The sequence below is a fragment of the Heterodontus francisci genome, chromosome 5 (assembly GCF_036365525.1).
Source record: "Heterodontus francisci isolate sHetFra1 chromosome 5, sHetFra1.hap1, whole genome shotgun sequence".
Taxonomy (NCBI): domain Eukaryota; kingdom Metazoa; phylum Chordata; class Chondrichthyes; order Heterodontiformes; family Heterodontidae; genus Heterodontus; species Heterodontus francisci.
Window position 1 is genome coordinate 171,382,822 of NC_090375.1, and position 25,336 is coordinate 171,408,157.

At 42.9% G+C, this 25,336-nt stretch overlaps 1 protein-coding gene across 3 annotated transcripts in view; it reads right to left on the minus strand.

Moving 5' to 3' along the window:
* Window positions 1-21,297: 21,297 nt before the first annotated feature.
* LOC137370131 (suppressor of cytokine signaling 6) overlaps window positions 21,298-25,336 on the minus strand; it is an 80,572-nt gene continuing 76,533 nt past the window's right edge. For all 3 annotated transcript variants that reach the window (XM_068032338.1, XM_068032339.1, XM_068032340.1), the window contains one exon: window positions 21,298-24,553. In XM_068032338.1, coding sequence (XP_067888439.1) covers window positions 22,820-24,433 — 1,614 coding nt within the window. In that variant the 5' untranslated portion in view covers window positions 24,434-24,553 and the 3' untranslated portion in view covers window positions 21,298-22,819. The remainder of the gene's footprint in view (window positions 24,554-25,336) is intronic.

A 25,336-nucleotide genomic window follows, 5' to 3' on the forward strand; every position in this document is an offset into this window, starting at 1 on the left:
ATAATCTGCCTTTTTATTCTTCCTACCAAAGTGGATTATCTCACACTTTCCCACATTGGAAACCATCTGCCAAGTTTTTGCTCACTCATTTAACCTATCTAGATCCCTTTGTAGATTCTTTGTGTCCTTATCACAACATGCCTGTCCATCTATTTTTGTATCATCAGCAAATTTGGATACACTACACTCTGTCCCTTCCTCTAAGTCATTGATATAGATAGTAAATAGTTGAGGCCCCAGGATCGATCCTTGTGGCACCCCACTAGTTACAGCTTTCCAACCTGAAAAAGACCCATTGATCCCGAATATCTGCCTCCTGTGTGTTAGCCAATCCTCAATCCATGCCAACACATTACCCCCAATACCCTGAGCTCCTATTTTGTGCAATAACCTTTTATGTGGTACCTAACCAAATGCCTTCTGAAAATCCAAATACACTACGTCTACTGGTTCCCCTTTATCCACTCTGCTTGTTATATCCTCAAAGAACTCTTAACAAATTTGTCAAACATGATTTCCCTTTCATAAAACCATGTTGACTCTGGTTGATTGCATTATGTTTTTCTAAATGTCCTGCTATTTCTTCCTTAATAATGGACTCCAGCATTTTCACAATGACTGATGTTAAGCTAACTGGTCTGTAGTTTCCTGCTTTCTGTCTCCCTCCTTTCTTGAATAGGGGTGTCACATTAGCGGTTTTCCAATCCGCTGGTACCCTACCGGAATCCAGTGAGTTTTGGTATATTATGACCATTGTCTCCACTACCTCTGCAGCCACTTCCTGTAAAACCCTTGGATACAGGCCATCAGGTCTTGGCGACTTGTCTGCCTTTAGTCCCATCAGTTTGTCCAGCACCTTTTCCCTCATGATAGAGATTGTTGCAAGTTCCTCCCTCCCAGTTACACCTTGTTCTTCTGACTTGGGTTGCATTAGAGTGCTATAGTGGAAGTTTGGTAACTGAGGAAGTTTGGTGAGGAGGGAGTGAGGAGCTCCTTTCATTTCCTACCTGTCCTCAGAGTGAGGGGAGCCGAGAGCTTCCAAAGAGCACAGCTGACTGGGAGAAGACTCGGAGGGCGGAGTTCCGGACCGGTAAGTATAAAAAACTTACCTCAGGGTTTTGTGGCCTGCATCCAGGGAGAAGACTTGGAGGGCGGAGTTCCAGACCGGTAAGTATTAAAAACTTACCTCTGGTAAAAAAAACTGAAAGTGACGTCACAGGAAAGCTGTGACCTGATTGGCTGGTAGGGAATTTTTACTGAATTGGAAAATAAAACATTGATAAAAATTGATTAAAACCCTAATTAACTAATAAGCAGAGTAACTAAACCAGAGGGAGGAGATTACTGTATTTAGTTAGCATTTAATATTAATAGTAGGAATCTAGCACTAGGGACCATACAGTTAATTATAACAATTCAGTAAGGATTTAATAAGCATTTATTTATTTTAAATTAATTTATTAATTAGTGCTAGAATTGTCAGTTAGTGGGGTGAAGTGCTTCACTTGTGAGATGTGGGAGGTCCGTGATGCTTCCAGCGTTCCAGATGACTACATCTTCAGGAAGTGTACCCAGTTGCAGCTCCTCACAGACCGCATGGATCGGTTGGAGCGGCAACTGGATGCACTTAGGAGCATGCAGGTGGCAGAAAACGTCATAGATAGGAGTTTTAGAGAAGTGGTTACACCCAAGGTGCAGGCAGATAGATGGGTGACCGCTAGAAGTGGCAGGCAGTCAGTGCAGGAATCCCCTGTGGCTATCCCCCTCTCTAAGAAGTATACCATTTTGGATACTGTTGGGGGGGATGGCCTATCAGCAGCAGCCAGAGCAGTGGCACCATGGCTGGCACTGTTTTTCAGCAGGGAGGGACAAAGCGTAGAAGAGCAATAGTTATAAGGGACTCTATAGTCAGGGGCACAGATAGGCGCTTCTGTGGACATGAAAGAGATTCCAGGATGGTATGTTGCCTCCCTGGTGCCAGGGTCAAGGATGCCTCTGAACAGACAGGGGGCATTCTGAAGGGGGAGGGTGAACAGCCAGAGGTTGTGGTACACATCGGTACCAATGACATAGGCAGGAAGAGTGACGAGGTCCTCCAGGGGGAGTTTAGGGAGTTAGGTGGAAAGTTAAAAGACAGGACTTCTGGGGTTGTAATCTCGGGATTAGTCCCTGTGCCATGTGCCAGTGAGGCTAGAAATAGGAATATAGTGCAGCTAAACACGTGGCTGAACAGCTGGTATAGAAGGGAGGGTTTCAGATATCTGGACCATTGGGATCTCTTCAGGGACAGATGGGACCTGTACAAGAAGGACAGGTTGCATCTAAACTGGAAGGGCACAAATATCCTGGCTGCGAGATTTGCCAGCGTCACTCGGGAGGGTTTAAACTAGTGTGGTAGGGGGGTGGGAAACAGAGCAGTAGGACAGCAAGTGAAATAAATGAAGGGGAACGAGTAAATAAGGCCAGTAAGACTAAGAGGAAGAGCAGGCAGGGAGATGTTGTGCAGCACAGCGGGACTGGTGGTCTGAAGTGCATTTGTTTCAATGCGAGAAGTATAACAGGTAAGGCAGATGAACTTAGAGCTTGGATTAGTACTTGGAACTATGATGTTGTTGCTATTACAGAGACTTGGTTGAGGGAAGGACAGGATTGGCAGCTAAATGTTCCAGGATTTAGAAGCTTCAGGCAGGATAGAGGGGGATGCAAAAGGGGTGGGGGAGCTGCATTACTGGTTAAGGAGAATATCACAGCTGTACTGCGGGAGGACACCTCGGAGGGGTCATGCAGCGAGGCAAAATGGGTGGAGCTCACGAATAGGAAGGGTGCAGTCATGATGTTGGGGGTTTTCTACAGGCCTCCCAACAGCCAGCAGAAGGTAGAGGAGCAGATATGTAGACAGATTTTGGAAAGATGTAAAGGTAACAGGGTTATATTTTGGAAAGATGTAAAGGTAACAGGGTTGTAGTGGTGGGTGATTTTAACTTCCCCGAAATTGACTGGGACTCACTTAATGCTAGGGGCTTGGATGGGGCAGAATTTGTAAGGAGCATCCAGGAGGGCTTCTTGAAACAATATGTAGATAGTCCAACTAGGGATGGGGCCATACTGGACCTGGTATTGGGGAATGAGCCCGGCCAGGTGGTCGAAGTTTCAGTGGGGGAACATTTCGGGAACAGTGACCATAATTCCATAAGTTTTAAGGTACTTGTGGATAAGGATAAGAGTAGTCCTCAGGTGAAGGTGCTAAATTGGGGAAAGGCTAATTATAACAATATTAGGCAGGAACTGAAGAATTTAGATTGGGAGCGGCTGTTTGAGGGTAAATCAACATCTGACATGTGGGAGTCTTTCAAACGTCAGTTGATTAGAATCCAGGACCGGCATGTTCCTGTGAGGAAGAAGGATACGTTTGGCAAGTTTCGGGAACCTTGGATAACGCGGGATATTGTGAGCCTAGTCAAAAAGAAAAGGAAGCATTTGTAAGGGCTGGAAGGCTAGGAACAGACAAACCCCTTGAGGAATATAAAGACAGTAGGAAGGAACTTAAGCAAGGAGTCAGGAAGGCTAAAAAGGGTCATGAAAAGTCATTGGCAAACAGGATTAAGGAAAATCCCAAGGCTTTTTATACATATATAAAGAGGCACAGGGGAACTAGGGAAAGGGTTGGCACACTCAAGGACAGAGAAGGGAACCTATGTGTGGAGCCAGAGGAAATGGGTGAGGTACTAAATGAGTACTTTGCATCAGTATTCACCAAAGAGAAGACTTGGTGGTTGATGAGCCTAGGGAAGGGAGTGTAGATAGTCTCAGTCATCTCATTATCAAAAAGGAGGAGGTGTTGAGTGTCTTGCAAAGCATTAAAGTAGATAAGTCCCCAGGGCCAGATGGGATCTACCCCAGAATACTGAGGGAGGCAAGGGAAGAAATTGCTGGGGCCTTGACAGAAATCTTTGCATCCTCATTGGCTACAGGTGAGGTCCCAGAGGACTGGAGAATAGCCAATGTTGTTCCTTTGTTTAAGAAGGGTAGCAAGGATAATCCAGGAAATTATAGGCCGGTGAGCCTTATGTCAGTGGTAGGGAAATTATTAGAGAGGTTTCTTCGGGACAGGATTTACTCCCATTTGGAAACAAATGAACTTATTAGCGAGAGACAGCATGGTTTTGTGAAGGGGAGGTCGTGTCTCACTAACTTGATTGAGTTTTTTGAGGAAGTGATGAAGATGATTGATGAAGGAAGGGCAGTGGATGCTATCTATATGGACTTCAGTAAAGCCTTTGACAAGGTCCCTCATGGCAGACTGGTACAAAAGGTGAAGTCACACGGGATCAGAGGTGAGCTGGCAAGATGGATACAGAACTGGCTCGGTCATAGAAGACAGAGGGTAGCAATGGAAGGGTGCTTTTCTGAATGGAGGGATGTGACTAGTGGTGTTCCGCAGGGATCAGTGCTGGGACCTTTGCTGTTTGTAGTATATATAAATGATTTGGAGGAAAATGTAGCTGGTCTGATTAGTAAGTTTGCGGACGACACAAAGGTTGGAGGAGTTGCGGACAGTGATGAGGATTGTCAGAGGATACAACAGGATATAGATCGGTTGGAGACTTGGGCGGAGAAATGGCAGATGGAGTTTAATCCGGACAAATGTGAGGTAATGCATTTTGGAAGGTCTAATGCAGGTGGGAAGTATACAGTAAATGGCAGAACCCTTAGGAGTATTGACAGGCAGAGAGATCTGGGCGTACAGGCCCGCAGGTCACTGAAAGTGGCAACGCAGGTGGATAAGGTAGTCAAGAAGGCATTTGGCATGCTTGCCTTCATCGGTCGGGGCACAGAGTATAAAAATTGGCAAGTCATGCTGCAGCTGTACAGAACTTTAGTTAGGCCACACTTAGAATATTGCATGCAATTCTGGTCGCCACACTACCAGAAGGACGTGGAGGCTTTGGAGAGGGTACAGAAGAGGTTTACCAGGATGTTGCCTGGTCTGGAGGGCATTAGCTATGAGGAGAGGTTGGATAAACTCGGATTATTTTCACTGGAACGACGGAGGTGGAGGGGCAACATGATAGAGGTTTACAAAGTTATGAGCGGCATGGACAGAGTGGATAGTCAGAAGCTATTTCCCAGGGTGGAAGACTCAGTTACTAGGGGACATAGGTTTAAGGTGAGAGGAGCAAAGTTTAGAGGGGATGTGCGAGGCAAGTTCTTTACAGAGGGTGGTGAGTGCCTGGAACTTGCTGCCGGGGGAGGTGGTGGAAACAGGTGCGATAGCGACGTTTAAGAGGCATCTTGACAAATACAGGAATAGGATGGGAATAGAGGGATACGCTCCCCGGAAGTGCAGAAGGTTTTAGTTTAGGCAGTCTTCAAGATCGGCGCAGGCTTGGAGGGCCGAATGGCCTGTTCCTGTGCTGTACTGTTCTTTGTTCTATTATTGTCGGGATGTTTATAGCGTCCTCCACCATGAAGACCGATGCAAAATATTGGTTTAAATTATCTGCCATTTCCCTGTTCCCTGTTATTAATTCCCCAGTCTCGTCCTCTAAGAGTCACACACTTACTTTAGCTACTCTCTTCCTTTTAATATACCCGTGGAAGCTCTTACTGTTTGTTTTTATATTTCTTGCCAATTTACTCTCAATCAATTTTCTCCCTCTTTATTAGTTATTTCGTCATCTGCTGCTGGTTTCTAAAAAATTCCCAATCCTCTGGTCTACCATTCGTTTTCGCCGCATTGTACACCTTTGTTTTTAATTTGATACTCTCCTTAACTTCCTTTGTTATCCACAGGTGGTTCATTGTTCTCTTTGAGTCCTTCCTTCTGACTGGAATAAATGTTTGCTGAGTGTTATGAAATATCTGCTTAAAATTCTGCCACTGCTCGTCTACTGACTTCCCCTGTAGTCTACTTTCCCAGCTCACTTTAGACAACCCTTTCTTCATACCTCTGTAATTGCCCTTGTTTCAGTTGAAGACCCGAATTGCTCGCCCTCAAACTGAATTTGAAATTCCACCATGTTATGATCACTTCCCCCTAAAGGATCCTTAACTATGAGATCTCTTATTAATTCTACCTCATTACACAATACCAAATCTAAAATAGCCTGTTCCCTGGTCGGTTCTGCAACGTATTGCTCTAAGTAACAATCCCTGAGGCACTCGACAAATTCGTCTTCCATGCTACCCTTGCCAATTTGATTTGTCCAGTCTATATGCAGATTAAAATCACCCATAATTGCAGTGCCCTTCTTACATGCCTCCATTATTTCCTGATTAATATCTTGTCCTACAGAGAGGCAACTCTTCGGGTACTCCCCTTTTCCCCTAGATGCCACGTGTGGCCTCGTGTCTCGAGCTGCTGACGTGTACGGTGCAGTTTGCCGGCCTGCTAAACCCGCACAATGCCCTCTCTCCCCTTCTGACGGGATGGGGACATATGGTGTAGTCCCCTGCCTTCCTGCAGCCCGTCAATACCACCCCGGTCATGGTTGCATTCCTGTCAATGGCATAGATGGGCATTTGGTGGTACTGTATGTACTTGTCCCCTCTTATTACTCCAATGATTTCAACCGCATATAGTGGGTAGGCTTCCTGGTCGTTCGGAACCACTGGTACCATCAGTATTAGCCCTACCATCATCAGATTTACAGCAACACCTCCTTGGATTGCAGGATACAATCTGAGCCTGCAACCGTTCATATTGCCCAGACCCTGTGCCATTTCCCTTAGGTGGGTGCTATTAATCCAATCTGGGATTTGTTGTTCCTGTATCTGCCTGAGTTTGTGCCTGACCTGTCCCACTATCCATGCTCTGTATTCATGGCATGTGACAGTCTTTTGTTTCTCTCTCCCTTGTTCCTCTGTACAGTCTATCAGGGAGTTAATGGTATGGGCATAGCCCTCGATAATGGTTACCCCCTCCAATAGTTCCTCTATGGTCTGTCTTCCCAGTGCGGTCCCTTTCTGGCCCACATCATTGGCCCCAAGACACAGCCTCCTCAAGTTTTCCTTGAGGGTCTGGATCGCAGTGCTTAATCCAGCAATGTCTAGTGAGTTGTTGGTTACTGTGCCTGCTGCCCACCCGGTGGCGACATCATTCACCAGACTTGGTTTGTACCAACTGAATGGGTCTCACTCCCTCTTGGTATGGTCATATGACCCAACGGCGTGCGCTGCCTCCCTCACTACTCTTATCTACTATTCTCTGGTATAATGCCTGTATCTTGGGCCACTTGCACCACTGTGGACCCCTCCAAGCCTACAGATTGCTACAGACAGAGACCAGGGGAAGAGAGTCACCTACAAGTCTGCCTCCAAGAAAACCCTGCGCCAAGCAGGCCAGTCACAAAGTGTACTTAGGCCAGCCAAAGACTTCAAGAATACAACTTCAGTCAGAAGACCACAGAATCATCCAGCCTCACAGACTGTGTATTTTTAAAAAATATTTATTCTGAACTCTAATCCAACCACAAATCTACTCTCACTCTGTAATCTATTTGTTGTGCGTGAATGTGTAGCATTTTTTAAATTATTTTATTTCGATCGGGTTTAGATTGTTAAGTATAATAAACTCACCTCTTTCTTGTTTAAACTCAAGAAAACCTGTTCGATTGGGTTCTTTCACAATCACAACAAAGGTAAAATGTAAAATGATCACTGAGGTAGAAAGCACAACCACAGTTTAAAAAAGAATAAACCCTGTTGTAGTCAAATAAGAGTAAGGACAAGAGGGGAGCTTGTGACCCTCCTCCCCTGGCTCTAACAGCATGTAATACTCAGGAACAGAACTTCTGGACAATTTCCTCCTGCCTAACACATGGGTACTGAAATAAATTTAAATCCTCTACACCTGAGATAAGGTAGCTCAGCATAGCCTAGTGAACAAACTTGCTCTGTCTGGCACATTTGTTCAGTGCATAAGATCTTGAGCCATAAAGGAAGCCTACATGTTGGTTTAAAAAAAAAAGTTCCACGAGTAAATGGATCTGAAATCTGTCTCTCTTGCTGATCAGAAATGCCCCTATTATTTCCTCTAGGTTAACAGATTTATTTATTAGAGATTTATTTTTTTAAAAAGAGCATATTTATTTAACATATCCCGTAGAAAGGAAAACACCGTAAAGAAAACCTGTTCAAACTTTGGGGAAAGGAACACTAAAATACAATTATTAGTAACTATTAGAAACAGCACTGATTCTAATGCTCTCCTTTTCACAATTAATGCTCGTTTCACTAGGATAAATCATTGGCCAGTGGTCCAGCCAAGTACTTTGTTCACTGAAATGAACAAATGCAGAACATTCTTTTTCCTACACTGGAACAGTACAAATGACAGAGTTAATTTTGAAAATAATTAATTTTGATAAAGTAACAGCTGTATTTCTGCTTGTTTTATTTTTCTTTATATTTAGAGGTGAGAAGCTAAATAATTTTATCAAGTATATTCTTTTGTCTGTGGCATCTAATAGTGCAGTGCAATGGCAGCATTAAACATTGAACAGGTTGGCAGATTTTCAACAGCAGCTAAAATGAGCGCTATTCATTTCTCTGCACTGGTGTCTTGAGATCCAAGTTTGCGCAATGATGTTTTCCCCCTTTCTGAAGGAAGGTCATCAACACAATTGTGCTACAAGACTTCCACCTCAGACAGAATCTCATCTTGTCATGCAGACCCCCACCTGCCAAGAATGAGGCATATTAATTTTGTCATATGAACATTGATTTTAAACTGGTGCTGGAGTAAAGAAATTACTTGTTTGAAGATCACCAGACACTGGGCTGGAAGGACATTTGCATACTAAGAGATGTTGCTTGTGGAGACAAAGGGCTATTCCCTGCTCCAATTGATCCAAATGGATTTTGATCACCAGACATTAAAGGTGTAAGGAAGCGCATTCCAGGCCCTGCTAAGATAATACAATCCACAGAGCCAGGACTGGTTACACTAGCTGGTCACATGACTAACTGACCAGTCCAGGTTTTTTGAACTCGCCACAGGATAGTTTGAATTCAGAAGGCAGTGTGCAACTGAAGCTGAAACAAAGAAGCCTCTCACTTTCTCCCAAGCCACTGGACCCACGGAAGACACGTAAACCTCAGGAGAGAAAAGACTCCTACATCGGAACAAGTTGAAGCGTGCACTGGGCCCCAATGAATTGCAAGATATATTGGCAACCAAAGACTCCGCATTGAACTTAAAGGACTGTAACTACCAGATATTGCCTCAGATGCTTCCCCTTTATTCCTTCTACTTTTTCTGTCTCTATCTGCGTGTGTTTATCGCGTATGCGTGCTTGCGTGGTCGCGTCGCATATTCGTAGTCGTTAACTGGATTAGAGTTTAAGATTAATAAACTTCTACCTTTCTTGTTTAAATCTAAGGAAAACTGTTTGATATCTTTGCCTTACAATTGGAGCAGTGAACAAGGATTCGCTAAGGGGGAGCTAAAAATGTGGTGTTTTCAAATTAAACCCTCTTACGGTTAAACCAGGCAAAGGCTGAGAGGGAACCCCTAGACCCCTTCTCGCCTAGTTGTAACAGTTCATATTACTTAACTTCCAAGTGTTCAGTTAAAGAGATTTTTGATAATCTACTCATGACATTTCTATTTCCTTTGGCAGTGTAACATAATTCCCATGTTGAGTATTGCACTGTTGCTCATACCCATAGGCATTGACCAGCTGAATAAGCTTTCCTCCTTGCATCAGCATCTCTTTTTCTCATCAGCTGTGAAAAGATAATTTAGATAACTTCTCGATGACATACATATTGTGTGCAACAAAACAGCATTCCTATAAAAATATAAAAAACTGCACTTAATCGTGTCAACATTTCCTACCAATATTTTTTGCCAATGTTCTTATGAAACTTTGTCAAGTTGATCATGAACTCTGTGGTCTAGCTTATACTGTGCTAAAAAGCCTTCAGGCTTGACTTCATTCCTTTGGCCCATATCGCCATCAGCACACCTATAGACCGCAAAATCTGGCAGTGTAGTGTTCTCGGCACTGCGGATGTAAGTTTTGGGTGAAAAATGGTATACAGGCCATGCGCGCACACTTCTGGTGCAGGCCACGCCTGGCACCATTTTGGTGAGGGTGTTAGCATGGCAGCTAGGAGTGTGCGACAAAAGTATGCAGAGTAAGTAAATCGTGATGTGTAGTGCTGATTTGACTCTAGCTAAGCAGTTTCTGACCTCAATACTCCAGCTAAGACCCTCCATACCCTCACACAGCTGAATATGCATTCAGCAGCAGGAAGGACCCTCACCAGGGCTATTTAAAGGAATAATCAACTACTTTCAGGTTAGTTGTCGGTTGATTTCTACTGGTTGTTGCTGAGTTGGTAGAAGTGCTTGGAGATTTGTACTGCTACTTAAAGTTGGTGAAATCTATAGGGAGTAGTGTGGTATGCAATGAAGGCCTTGGTTCTCACTTCAGGGGTTCTGCTCAGACCACTTGCTCCCAGTCATGGTGGTTGCAGTTACCACCCTCCTTGGCCTGCAGTATGACCAGGAGAATAAGCAACATAGAGGAAGACAAGCTGCTCAAAATGGAAGGAGGAGGAGGAGGTGGAGAAAGATTCTCAGCAGGCCATATCCATCCAGGGTCTTCCAGGAACAATTATCTTACCTCAACCTCAGCAAGGAACAGTGTGTGTGACATCTCCACTTTACGAAGGAGATGCTCACTGAAATCTGTCACCTGTTGCAGGAAGACCTGCAGCCTCAGAACAGGGCAAGGATGGTGCTGCCAGTGTCTGTGAAGTTGATCATGGTCATGAACTTAGTCACTGCGGGCTCCTTCCATGCTGGAGCTGGCGATGACTCCAGCATCTCGCAGTTTGCTGTCATCTGCTGTTTAAGGGAGGTCACTGACACTCTGTATGCCAGGAGAGTGGAATACATTTCATTCTCTGTCAGACAGAAACAGGTACAGCGAGCACATGGCTTTGCCAATGGCGCAGGCTTCACAATGACAGCATACACATGTAAATTCAGAAATGTAACACAAAAGGTTCCACTCCCTCAACATATCCGGCTCATGAATACCATATATGATGCCTTTATTCTACACTAGTCTGCTGTACCATCATCATTTCAACCACCATGACAAACCAGGGTAGCTACCCGGTGACCAGGGCTATCGGCTGACCACATGGATTATGACCCCACTACACAACCCAAGAGCACATGGGCACCCTGCATATAATGCGAGCTGTGCTGCCTCACAAAATGTCATTGAGCAGACTACTGGGGTGAATAACTTCCAGTGTTTGGATCATTCTGGAGGTGCTCTGTAGTACACGCCAGAGCGTGTCACGATTTGTCCTTGTCTGCTGCGTCCTGCACAATCTTACCATCCACAATTGGCTTATCTGACTGTGGTACCGGTGAATGAAACCCCAATCCCCCATTCAACAACAGTCCCACAACTTATCTTCCCTCTGTCACTGAATATCACAGCATCCACTTGGCCACAATGCTCGAATAAAAGCCATGACAAGACATTCCAAACTAACTTAATCAACAAACCATCCAATATTTCATACAGAAACCACTTTTGTGCATTCCCTTAGTGCCCATCTTCCATGTGCCTTTGCCTGGCCTAATGTTCCTATGCAGTGCTATCCCAGTGGCTGCAGCATGGCTAGCCGAAGGCTACTGACTTTCCAAAAGGGAAACTGCAGATGACCCTGTATGACGACCTCAACTAGCTCGGTCCCTAGAAGGTCCAGCTTTGGACTGCACTACCTCGGTATTGGTGCAATAGTCTGGGCTGGCTAGCTGACAGGCAACAGCAAGGACACTGGCAGATTGGCAGTGGTGGGAGGACAAATGCAGAGCAGTTTCACGGAGTCACTACCACTTTCCCCAGTGAGCGCCTCAGCAATCCTAGTTACCTGTTGGAGAACAGCTTGCTGGACGTTGTGAGACCATGCAAGCCCCGCTGAATGCTGGCATCCTCAGCCATAATGGCAGCAAGTAAAGCATTTAAGGCAATAAGCCGTGCTTGCATGGCCTCAGTCTGAGTTTCCACTGCAGCACTCAGGAATTGCATGGCTTTTGCTTGTGCTGCACCAGAAGCTGAGACATCGGCTATCAGACACTGCATTATGGTTGGGTCCGCAAGTATTCTTATGGAGTTGGTCACTACTTACATGCTGGAAAGGATGGGCTCCAAGTTCTGCGCAAATCTCTGTGCCGAGTTGGTTCTGGACTTCTCCGTGCACTTTGACAGCTACTGTAGGGTTTCTAGTAGGACTGGCAAGGCACCAAGCATTTCATTGTGCATAACCATCGGCTTTTTCCTGTACTCTACCACAAAGTTCTCAGCTGCACCAACTGCAGCAGAACTATGGTGCAACCTGGGAATTGAGCAACCTTTTCCCCCTGCCCTGGCTACAGGCCATTCATGCCCAGTGACTCACCACATGCAAATTTTGCCTCTATGCTACTCTCTAAAGTACATGCAGTGCCAATACCTGAGCAGCTGGCTGAGAGTGAGGGTGTTTCATCATCATCAGTCTCTTCTGCTGCTTTCCCCTCACAGTCCTGCACCACTGAATGGCCAGGTGGCAGTTCTCGGGAATCTGAAAGGAGAAAGGCACAAGAGTAGGGTTGCAGTGATGGGAGGGGAGGGGGAAGAGAGGAAAGCCAGAGTTGTACGCTTATACCATTTAGAGCTCGTGAGATGTGAGCAGGAGAATTAGGTAGGAACATACCATCATCTTCAATGGCTTAGCCCTGGCTGCACACTACAGTCACGGTAATGAGTAGGCAGCATAAGATTTGTGTGCTGCCTATATCAGAAGCAATGGGCACGGGTTAATCGCGCATTGTGTTCCCCACACCCATTTTCCAGTCTTATTGAATTTTGCGACCATAATATCAAAGAATGCATTCAACATAAAAAGAAAAAATGGAGCTTTATTATAGCCAGCGACGTTCACAACCCCTGAATTTAAAAAAATAGATCAAGTGATCAACCACGATAGCCTACAACGAAACAGAAAATTCTTATTGTGCAAAGTATGAATTTTGAACTTGCTATATCATATAAATTAGACAAACAAACAGCCATCAACAGAAAGAACTGTTATCTAAGGATGTGTATGCAACAAGCTCAGCACTTCAGCAAACAATTTTAGGAGCGATGTAAATAAAGTCAGTTATTGTCCCTGTAATACGATCATTAATGAATCTTCAGGAAAAAAAAAAGCACAAATTCAGATAATGGAGTTTTTTTTATTTATTCAATCTTGGGATGTGAACATCGCTGGCTCGGCCAGCATTTATTGCCCATCCCTAATTGCCCTTGAGAAGATGGTGGTGATCCGCCTTCTTGAACCACTGCAGTCCATGTGGTGTAGGTACACCCACAGTGCTGTTCAGGAGGGAGATCCAAGATTTTGACCCAGCAACGATGAAGGAACAACGATTTAATTCCAAGTCAGGATGGTAAGTGACTTGGAGGGCAACTTGCAGGCGGTGGTGTTCCCATGCATCAGTGTCCTTGCTCTTTAAGGTGGTAGAGTTTATGGGTTTGGAAGCTGCTGTCAAAGGAGTTAAATTAATCAGAATCAATTACCCCCACCAATCCTGCTTCCTTCCTGCTGTGTTCCTATATTAACTTGCTCTTCTGAGCAGATGAGCAGGACATCAGCACAAAGGAAGCAGGGTCCTAATTTACATACACAGATTGTGTCCGATGAGGTTACCCAGGACCTGAAAACTGAGACCTAAGTTGGGGACCAGTGTCAACTTCCCTGTCAGGCAAAACTTGCTACAAGCTGGGACAGAAGATGCCAAGGAGGCAAATTTGAATTTATTTTTCAGGTTTACTTCTGGGCCAGAAGAGCCAGCTCTACCATTCTGATTGTGGCAAGACCCTTCCCCCTCTTGATGCTGTCCCCTGCAACCCGATTGCGCACACCCACCTCCTGATTGCAATCTCAAGCTTGTTTCCCGCCCCCAATCTGTGCCACCCACCCCCAGCTAACTGCTGAGGACTGTTACCACTGGTTCCCAGTTGCAGCCTCTTGCCACTTGGTGCTCCCAGCTGTAAATCTGGACAGGTGCACCACACTAGTTAAATGAGACCCTACCATTAAAAGATCATAGGGCCTCATTGTTGCCGGCCTTCAACATTAATTAATTGATTGTAAAGTACTTTGGAACTTCCTGGGTATATAAATCCTGTTATGTAAATGCAAGCTCTTTCTGTCTTCATGCAAGATTGCAGCCAGACATCTGATCCAAAATCTCTGTTCAATAACTATTAGAAGGTGTACAGCAGCAAGCTAGGTTGAATTGGTGTCAGCTTTTCCTTTCTTCCAAATAGGAAGAATGCTCTCCCTGAGGAAGCATGTCTGAGGTCAGCATCTCAATGGGAAATTTATGGATACAAACCAGCCTCCATCTGTTCAACATTCAGGTCGTGATTTTAGCTTTACCATAAAGTTGAATGTAGTTAATGGAGATGCAGATACAGAAATTGAAGTCCCATTTATGAAATTAACAGTGGGCAAAATTAATCATACGCTGCTTTGTTTTGATTACCTCATTCTGAATATTTTTCTTGTCAAGTTACTATTTCATTTTGAAGCCTTCTTTTGCAACAGCATTCTGACAGTCACCTTTTCAAATTTACATATCAACTTACATCTGTAGGATCGAGGGAACAGGGGATGGGTCTCTTGGCTATGATGAGCTCAGAGAGGGCATGAGGGGAGATAGGAGAGAAACTACAGAAAGATGCAAGTTTAGGTCTAAGGCAGGGGGGAGCATTATAGGAAGTTTGGCCAAGTGGGCTACGGACCAGGATTTTAAACGTTACGCATGGGGGGGATGAGAGATTAATGTAGGCCAGTGAGAATGGGGGTAATGGGCATGTGGGACTTAGTATGGGGCTTGACTGGTGCAATAGTTTTGAACAAGCTGGAGAATGGGAGGGCAGCAAGGAGAATATTGGAGTACTTCACTCTGAAGGTGAAGGCAGCATAATTAAGGTTTCAGCTCCAAAGGGGACTGATGCAGGCACAGAGGTGGGCAATGCTATAGAGGTGAAAATATTTATGAAGGAAAGAATACAGGGTCTGAAATTCAATTCACAATTGAACAATACGTAATGTTATGAATGGCCTGATTCAACCCGAGACAATAGCTGGGGAGGGTTTGCAATCAGTGACCACTCCTACCGAGTCTGAACTATCAGAAATAGCCAACTCTTAAAGGCCTTCAGGCAACTCGAGATGGCAATAAATACAGCCTTTGCAGTGTTGCCCACAACCCAACAAATTAAAAAAGAAAAATTCAATTGATATATTGCACAGAAGTGCACGTCAGTAAAAACCTTATTTTATAAAATCCCAGAAACCATGTAGAAATATCCATCATGTTGTACCATCTGGTTGCTATGCGGAAATTAGCTAATGAGATTATCTTCATTTCTGTTAATGTTTTGAACACTTTCACCAAGAGCCTGATTAACTATTTATCATGAGTTTGTAGCAACATATGGATAACTGCAAAAACTTACTTGGTCAAAACTCAACCCCACTGAACACTATACTTCACAAACATTTCTAGACTTGCACCCAGATGGGAGAACAGCAGTTTTAGTTCTGTACCTAATATGAGAAAAAAAAACTCTCCCTGGATTAACATTTCAATTTTGGCATCAGAAAAAATGAGGAATCATAAGATGATAAATTGTTTTCACAAATGTCCTGGGACTCCAGTCAACATGCGCATATTTAAAACAAGCGATAGGGGAGGTTGTGTCTGAAGAACAAAGTATTCATTTGGACAGGTGCCAGTGCACATGTTCTCACTTTGTAATGACTCAGCAATGCAAACTTCTGGGAAACTATCCAGATTCGGGAAGTTTAAATGATAAAGTTAGGAATGAGGTAAAAGTTTTGAATTTCACAGGCACTGTTAAAAGACATTTAATGTTTTCACTTTTCTTGGCATAGTTTTACCATGTTCTTTGCCTCACATTTCTTTGGGCTCCAACTGAGATAGATGTGGGCAAAGAATTATGATCTTTGCAAATGACTTGTGTTGCCACCTGGTAGAAAGACCTGACATACAACTCAATGTTGGTTTCTCCTTCATCAGCTAGACTCCTCACCTCTGCTCAAAGATGTGCTCAATAGCCAAGAGAACACTACTAATTTGCTTTATTTTCTTTTAGGGCAGCACAGTGGTTAGCACTGCAGCCTCACAGCTCCAGCGACCCGGATTCGATTCTGGGTATTGCCTGTGCGGAGTTTGCAAATTCTCCCTGTGACCGCGTGGGTTTTAGCCGGGTGCTCCGGTTTCCTCCCACAGCCAAAGACTTGCAGGTTGATAGGTAAATTGGGCATTATAAATTGCCCCTAGTATAGGTTGGTGGGAGGGGAATTGAGGGAAAGGTGGGGATGTGAGAGGGTAATGGGATTAATATAAATGGGTGGTTGATGGTCGGCACAGACTCGGTGGGCCGAAGGGCCTGTTTCAGTGCTGTATCTCTAAATAAATAAATAAAATAAGGAAAGAAGGGAAGAGGTCAGGATACAAATTTGAGAGGGGCCAGGAAATACAACAGGCTGCAATAAATTTGTTCTGCTTGCAGCTGGGATACCTGTTTGTTCAAGAAAAAAAGTCAGTCTCCCAGACACTGCAGGCAGGTTGTCAAGACTAAATGCAGCATTCAGATCAAGCATGGTTAGAGTGTGGGAACAACTGGACCCAAGCAGCGGAGGAGGGAAGGAGGCAGCTAGGAAGAAGGATGAGGGGACGAGTGGGAGGTCTGAGTGGCAAAAAGGTGGCAAGGGGCAAAAATGGGAAGGGGGAGGAAAAAGGGATGAGGAGGAGAGAGAAGGATGGGGGAAGGATGAAAGGTGAGGGCAGGGAAATTACCTGAGAAGGAAAGGATGGCATGAGGAGTTATGATGACCTATATTAAACATCTCAACATGGTCTGACATTGTGGGGGTGTTGCCCAACAGCTAATCTTCCATCGGGGGAAAGGATTGAGGAGGATAGCATGGAGGGACAAGAGGGAGGGAAACAGGAGAAGGAAGAGGGAGTGGAGGACAGGAGTGGAGGACAGGGGTAGATGACAGGAGGAAGATGTAGACAGGAATCAATAGCAGAGTAGCTATGTTAGCTGGGGGAGGGAGGCTGACAGGGCAAAGGTAGCAGGAGATCAGCAATTTCATATACATTTCTCATACTAACATCCCTCAGGTTTTCAGGGGTGGGTTGTTTACCTTTTTTTTTCCAACCAACCCTTATTTCGCTTTCAGTAGGTGACCTGCCATCTCTTCCAAACATCCACTCATTTTGGTCCAAGTAAGAGCTGAATGTCTAGGGCAACGATGAGAAGAGGGATCCATCAGGTTGAAGGAGAACAGGAAGCTGTAGGTAGGATAATTAATCACAACAGTCTTTTTAAGTTCATTTTTACTTCAATATTTGATGCCTTTAATTTTGTGTGCTTCCCCACAGCAGCATGGCTGCTGGTGCAGGGTACGAAGCAAAGCACCATGGCCCAAGACCACAAATACATGCAGACTCAAATAGATTTGTGTGTTAACTATCTGTATACCAAGTAGCTGCTGCTGTTTTAGCAGCTAACTTTACATGACATTTAGCACTAAAAAAAACACCAACATAGTGCCAACTCAAGATGTAACTAGCACGGAAGATAAATGTTGACAGAGCCTGACATCAGACTCTTCAAAGTATTATGAAATGGAATGTTGCTACCCACTCAGTGATTTTATTATGAAACAGGTCTTTTGCAGTATTGTTCTATAGCAATGAGTATAGAGATCCTGGGTTCATACCTCAGTGTATTCAGGCTTTCCCCAGATGCTGGGTTGTCCATCTGTATTCCACAAAGATGCATCTTATAGTCAATAGGATGTGGATTCTATATTTACACAAAATTTATTGTTTAAAAACGGTTCCGCAGTTAGTGAAGACTTCCTTTGAAGCACGCTACATTTTTGGATTTAGCAGATGTTACTGCTACAATGACTTAACCACATTGCCAACTGTGTGCCTCAATGTGCTGAAATCAAAATCCTGAACCTTGGCCCACCCTGCCTCTGTAATCTCCTCCAACCCATATCCCAGTCCATGTCTTTCAGTCCTCAGACTCTGGCCTTATGTGCTATTCCTCTCCCTGTCATTTCAACATGGGTGGCAGAGGCTACATCTGTATTCACCCTCTCTGGAACTTCCTTAAATCTCTGTCTTGTTACTTCCTTCTCCCTTTAAAACGCTTAAGACCTCTTTTTTTTTAAGCTCTCCTAACTTATACTGTTGTTTGCTTTCCCCTCCGGGAAGCATGTACATTAAAACTGCCAAAAAAGAACTTAAGATGTGTTTTCACAACAATTAAAAGATAGTGTAAAAACTGCAATACAGCCAGTTCCTAAGCACCAAGGATATAGAAATTAGCCCAGAAATAGTGTCTTTCAACAACTGGAAATGTAGCACTTCACAGGACCCTCAACTATAGGAGGCCAGACATTTTTGTTTCCCAGAGCACATACAGACGGTTATTTAGGATAATTACAAACTAAGTAGTCCGCCACCAACACCATTATCATTCCCTTTGTAATTATCCACATCCCACCTATGAATCCCACATCTTCAACATCAAGGCTGTAAATTATCCAACATTTCAATCTGAAACATAGTCATTTACAACACTTACAAAGAACATCATATTTTGTTCTTTTTGCAGTAAAATTCTTCTCCATCTCTGTGGAATCAAAGGTTATATTACCTCTGTCTCGCCTTTCCTCCTGACTATTGCAGCAATTCGAAATGGAAGCTTGCAAAGTTCACCAAACCTAATGATTTGGAGTAAAATCTGACCAATCAGCATATCTGTATCACATGCAAAGGTTAGGAGCTCTTCAGGCCCCAATTCAGTAAAGAGTGAAAATGATCAAGTCATTTTACTCCTTATCTCAAATATGAAATACATGAATCTATTTTGGCACTAATTTAGCTTGACAATATATCCAGGAGAAAAAGGGTAAATAAACTGCCCCCTTGTAATGAAGCAGAACTCTTTAAATTGCTGTTTATTCTAACAATAATGAAAATGTCAGAAGTATATGGCCATTTTATTTGCAACCTTTACAGTAACCCACTGTGGAACAAAAACTACAGTCAAAACAGCCAACTCAGAGCAGTGAAACAAACCAGATGTTGAATTGCCGTCTGTCACATGGTCTAAAGCTGTAAACATTAATGGGGAAAAATTCCTCTTGGGGGGGGGGGGAAGAGGAGGGGGAAGGAAACAAGAAAATGCCTTTTTTTCTGTCATTAATGACCCTCAAGCAGTAAGTGAAGGGTACAAATAGGGGGTGGAGGCCCTCCAGAAAGTAAGGCTGAGGCAACCGAAGACTGCCACTGGCTGGGGGGGTTATGACCAGAGTCAGAGCACTGAGCAGCACAAGCTGAGACAGGTGGCTGGAGTTGGTTGCACAGGTAGTGCGTGGCATGGGATTTATAAACAAAACTTCAATGGATTGGAAAATACCACATCAGTGTGATTCTCTGCACTTAAAATTAAATTCGCACAGCTCTCAGGCGTTCTGCCATTTTGTTAATGGGCCATTAAATACAGAGAAAAACGAGGGATTTCATGTCCATGTTATTAAAAAAAAATCACAGGCTCATTATGTTGCAAATGTGCCAAACTGCAGGGCGATGATTACCAATTTAAAATGGGTACTCCAAACAATGTAAACACAAAACGCTTACGATTGGAAATTTTTGTTGTTGTAAATCATTCACAGAAGTATATGTCACATTGATGTGCAGATGATTTGGAAAAAGTGTTTGCTACAGGGACTTGTAGAAGTGGACTAAAACAAGTTATAGTGCTACTCTATACACCCGCAGACAAGACTGGAGGTTCATGTGCATGTTGAAGGCTAAAAGTTGTAGACATAGGTCATTTCCTTTTTTGCCTCCAGGAGCAGCAATTTATACAAGGATAGGGAACTAGACAGCAACGTACAAGTACATTCCTACTTCTTGTTAGCCATTGCCCTTCCCCTGTGGTGATATTTACCAGGCAAGGGATAAAGAGATTTTAAACCATTTGCAAGAAATGCGCTGGGTCAAACGAGAAAGAACTGAGAAAAAAATGTATTGTGGATACCAGCTAACAGGTAGGCAGGAGTTTTACTGCAAGCAAGATCATGGATTTTTACAGTGATGGCAACCTTAAACTTGGGTCACCTTATAAGAGAATGAATATAAAGGGTCACTTGTACATTTACTTCAACTGTGTATGACAGATATAGGGGGAATGCCCTTATAAAATGGTAGGATAAAATCCCTTTTCTAAAATAAAGATTCTTTCTTTCCCCCTCCTTAAATGAAAGTCATTTTCCTTTGCATCAGGGTTCAATTTACTTACATTGGTGTAAAGCAGACCTTCCAGTAATTACAGATTGTACGTCAAGTAGGGTAGAGAGGCAGTCTGACAAAGAAATGCTTCTCGGAAACTGAGTTACTGCTTGAGTTGGTCACATCAAATCCCTCCCTTTAGGCTTCTCCAGCATGGCTGCACTAATGCTGCATTAGTCACCAGAACATAAATCTCTTTGTAAAATTAAACCACGACTGATGACTCTATAACTCAGGTCAGGATCATGATTTTTCTTCATGTGGACATGAAGTAATAAGCACTGCATTTTTACCACTCTGTGAACAAACAAATCCAATAGGTCATCTATCAAATTTGCCACTGCAACAGACTATGGAGAGCTCGAGAGCTGGTTAAATTGAAGGTTTTTCACTTTAACACTGAATAAAAGCGCAAACTGCAGGCGTAAAATATTTTCAAATTAATTAATTTAAAGCTGCATGTCATTAAGCGCTAAACATTTTGTACAGTAAACCCTGTAAGAGTGTTTATGGGGAGTCAGACCCTCTTCTGCTTCTCAACTAAAATGATTGTAGCTTACACAACTTCTCTAGGAGGGAATGTGCTAACATATATGTCAGAGACCATTGTATATAACCCGTTAGTCAAAGAATACTGTATGCATTATTCAGTAAAGATTTGTTCAAATGAATAATCTTCAAAAAAAAAACGCAGATAGCAAAATAACTAGTCTGCTTCAGTCTTGTGGTTTCAGATTTGCTGGTGCCTGAATATGGCAGAGTCAAAGTTTTACATTCAATTGACTCTCAGTGTTTGTGTAAGAGCAAATAGGAACAATGTGTCACGTATTGCTATGAATGACAATGCACACGAATAATTGGCATATTACAAATGATTTTATAGGAAGTTTTGCCTGTATACTACAGAAGATTTCTATATGGCAATACAGGAAAACGTGAAACTGAACACAACCTAAAAGTGCACAAAGTACTTCAACAGAAGGAGGAAAAGAAAGAAATGATTGCTAAATTTCAGTCAGTTGGTCTACTGAAATACAAATGAACTACAGTAATAATATACCAACTGATAAAAATCACAAAAAACATCCAATTTACCTCACTGGTATGATTAATCAATCTTTACCTGATGGTTACAAGGATACAGAGACATAATGAGTAATTGTTCAAAGTCCTCAATCATAATATCCAAATTACAATTCATATGACTCAACTGAAAACAAATAAATCTGTAAAATGTCATTCCGTATTACCTCATAGAAATTAATGTTGATATCCTACAACTTTAAAAAAAAACAATTTGAAACACGCAAATAAAGCTCATTAGTTCCCTTTAAAACCAGGGATCATACAATATTAACAGTATTCAATGTGGTCGCCCACTGGATTTTAAACCATTACTCAAAATACTGGCATGATGGCCCTTTACAAAATTGGTCCATGGACAAACAAGCACAAACAGGCACAAGAACCTTATGTGCAAACCGGACATGTGAAAATAAATCTATGTTGTGCTCTACTATAAAAAGGCATTTGGGAACAATCTTTCAAATCAAACTCAAAATGCTAACAAAAGTAAAATACAAAAGAACAAAGATAGTAAATTCTTTAAGGAAAAACAATTTCAACCAAAAAAGACAGAATTTTTGAACTCATGCACAGGTCTGTTTAAGAAAGGTTTGTTAGAAATAGATACAGTAATTTGTATGCAGGAAAAGTGGCACAAAGTGTGACATTTCAGGCTGTCAGCTGCTGATAATGCCAGTACACAGCCAATAAACAGTAAATTGTACATGGGTCTGTGTGCCCTGTGTACCATCTGCAGGGCTTGTCGTGTTTGTTTTTCTCCATTAAGTGTTTTTGTTTTCAATTAAAAACAAATCATAGCTTGATTTTAAAGCTGATAAATTGCCCAGGTGTTACCTCATTTGGTACACATTGCCACTGGGAGGTCACTTGCTTTTGATCAGTGTCAACCTGCACAGAAGCACTGAGTACAACATGGCCATTATCTAGGGACAAGGTCTTTAATGTAGATGCAGAGGGCAGCTATAGAAACTTGCAGTTAACAGTGTAAAATTCATAAAAGACTGGGCATGGATTGGACCCAGCACTCTTTCATAGGTGACTGAGAAAAGTGTTATAGCTCAACATGAAAAACGGGATGACTTTATTTGGCAAACAGACTGTGCTCAACATTTGCTGTGTGCATGGTGGGGTGAAATGGAGTGGGAGGATAAGAGAAAGAGAATAGAGGCCTGTGATGACAAAATGAAGGAGCACCTAAACAAGGTTTTTTTTAAGCTAATTTTTGATAAATTATATATTTTTTAAAAATTCCAATGCATTCCAGTTCCAAAAGTGCAATCTGCAAGACTTCAAACCTTTTCAGTAGTGCTTCTCCTGCAAATAATCCTTCATTTTGTTTGGCAGAGGCAGTTTTTGAATTAAGTCTATTCGAGTGTATTGACGAATAACAAAACGGCACAGATACTGTAGTGAGCGCACTTGCATGAACCGGGAGACTGGGTTTGTTAGTCTTACAGGATAAGTTGCAGAGCCAGGTAGACGAGACCTAGAATAGCAAAACGCTCCATTTTCAGAGTCCTTAATTGAATGCTCAATCAGCTCAACGATAGACGTGTGCCCCTCTACATCAGGCTGTTCATAAAAACTAAACCTTCCATTCGAGTGTTCGATTCTAGTGTGAAGAGTTTTGCCTTGCGAACGAAAACTCAGGCTTAAAAGATAACGGTCATCAGAACTATCACGTACAAGAAAAGAACCATCAGGCACATTGGCAAGCTTCTCCTCTGCCTCCCACCGTGTTATGGGACCCCAGTACCATCCTTGCTTTGCAAGTTTTTTCAGCTCTTCAGTCAGACTTGTGACCACCATTGGACCATTGTTTTGTAGAGAGTCATAAACTCTTCCTACTCCAGGAGCAGAATTTGGATCAAAGTTCAAATGATGCCGAACTCTTTCTGCTACATGGGCTGCTGTACCACCAAACCCAGGAAATGTCAGTTGCATGTGATTTGGAATTGGAGGTAGAAGTGGAGATAGTGGAGGGATATCAACATGGTTAGAACTCGAGTTCTGCAAGATGACACCAGTGGTACCAATCAATAGACCATTTACAGGTGGGTCCAAGAAAATATCAGAAGCAACCACTAAATCAGGGACCATATGGCCTTCATCTGTCTGTACGGTGCTACTACAGACATGGGATGACACTGATGCAACTTCCATTGGCAATGGATTGTCAAGACAACAGGTACGGGACCCTTCCATAGGATACATTCCCTCATCTAAAGGCATTGTGTACTGAATGTAGTTCTGAGGCATTAATCCAATAACCACCGGAAGATGACAAGATTCATCAATATTCAGATGAGAATTGCCATTTTGGGACTCAATTTCTTTGATTGTGTTGTTCTGTTCCTGAAACACATGGTCTGTTTGCATTTCGTGGAACTCCTTACGAACTCCATTTAATGCCTGGTTCGGACTATTATTGTGGACTATTGCTTTGACCTTAACCTCCATCTTAATGCAGGTCTCTTCTGAGCTGGCCGATCGCAAAGGCCAAGGCGTAGGACTGTAATGGTGGCCACGAAGTGACGTGGACCTTAAGGGTCTTTGAGCTTTTAAATCATTAATGCTCGTTGGAGTAGAAGAGGAGGAAAATCGATCATCCTCCACTAAGTTGACAGACGGTGAACTTCCTTTAGCTTTTTGTTTCTGCTTTGCAGAAAGCCTCCTTTTCAATGTACCCATCAAACCTTCACCTTTTGCCTTATTTTTTGGCCCTTTGTCATCTTCGTCTGCTTTGTTTAGATCATTACCAGCCAAATCTTTCCCATAACAACTAAAGAGAGAGTCCTCCTTCCCAAAATCACTGACAAGTGATGGCTGCTGCACCACCACAAATTCATTTTCATCTTTGCCTTTGTTCAAGTTAAAGGACTTTTTGATTGTTTTAAGGCTGATTTTCTTCATCCTGGAAAAGGTGCGCAAGTCCTTTCGCACAGTAATGGCTCCAATGATGCTCTTTGGGCCAATCTAGCCAACGTGCTTTTCTTTGTCTAAAACACAGCTAAACATCAAGATGTCCATCGCCTGCAAAGGTACACAAAACAGTTTTACATTAAAATAGTTGTATTTAAATGTTGCAAAGATACAAAGAACAAATTATGTACATTCCAAATTGTTAAGTCTATTCCTAATATTGAAATACAACAATGTAGAAAGAAAACTCAAATTTCTTCTGACAGATGTAAACCACATTGAATTTACAAAAAGAAAAGTTCTGAAAAACGTGTTAGAAATGGCTTTAATTTCACTCCCCCCCCACCCCCAACAACCCAACCCGCCTCCATGATACCTGGAAAATCCTGGTAACCAACTATTGTGATTTTTGTCATAGTTTGTCAGCTTTGAAAATGCTTTAGACAATTGTCAAAACTGATATGGATCTTAAGTGGCTCTAATAAGAAAGCGAGCTCTCCCTCCCTCCACCTAAATGCATTGTTCATAATTTAATACACTAAAGAGTAAACCTCACCATCACAGCTGCAAAACACAGCCAGTTATCAAGAAACACAAGTATTGTTGCTAATAGCAAGATGAGGGTGTGCAAAGAGTAATTTCTTCACTGTTAAGCCCTTTGCTGCTCAGGCAATCAAGATGACACAGGAGAAATCAACCGAGAGGAAGTGAATAGGTTGCCAGCATGATGAACCTCAACTTGCCTGAAGCGATGAAAAGTGCTGTATTGATTCAGTTGCATTGTGTTCAGGAAAGAGAGAGACAAAAAGTAACATTTGCAAATTCAAAAGAATTGCTGCTTGCCAGATAAAAACATAGTAATCAGGTAAACTGAGACCAAACTGTGACATCAAG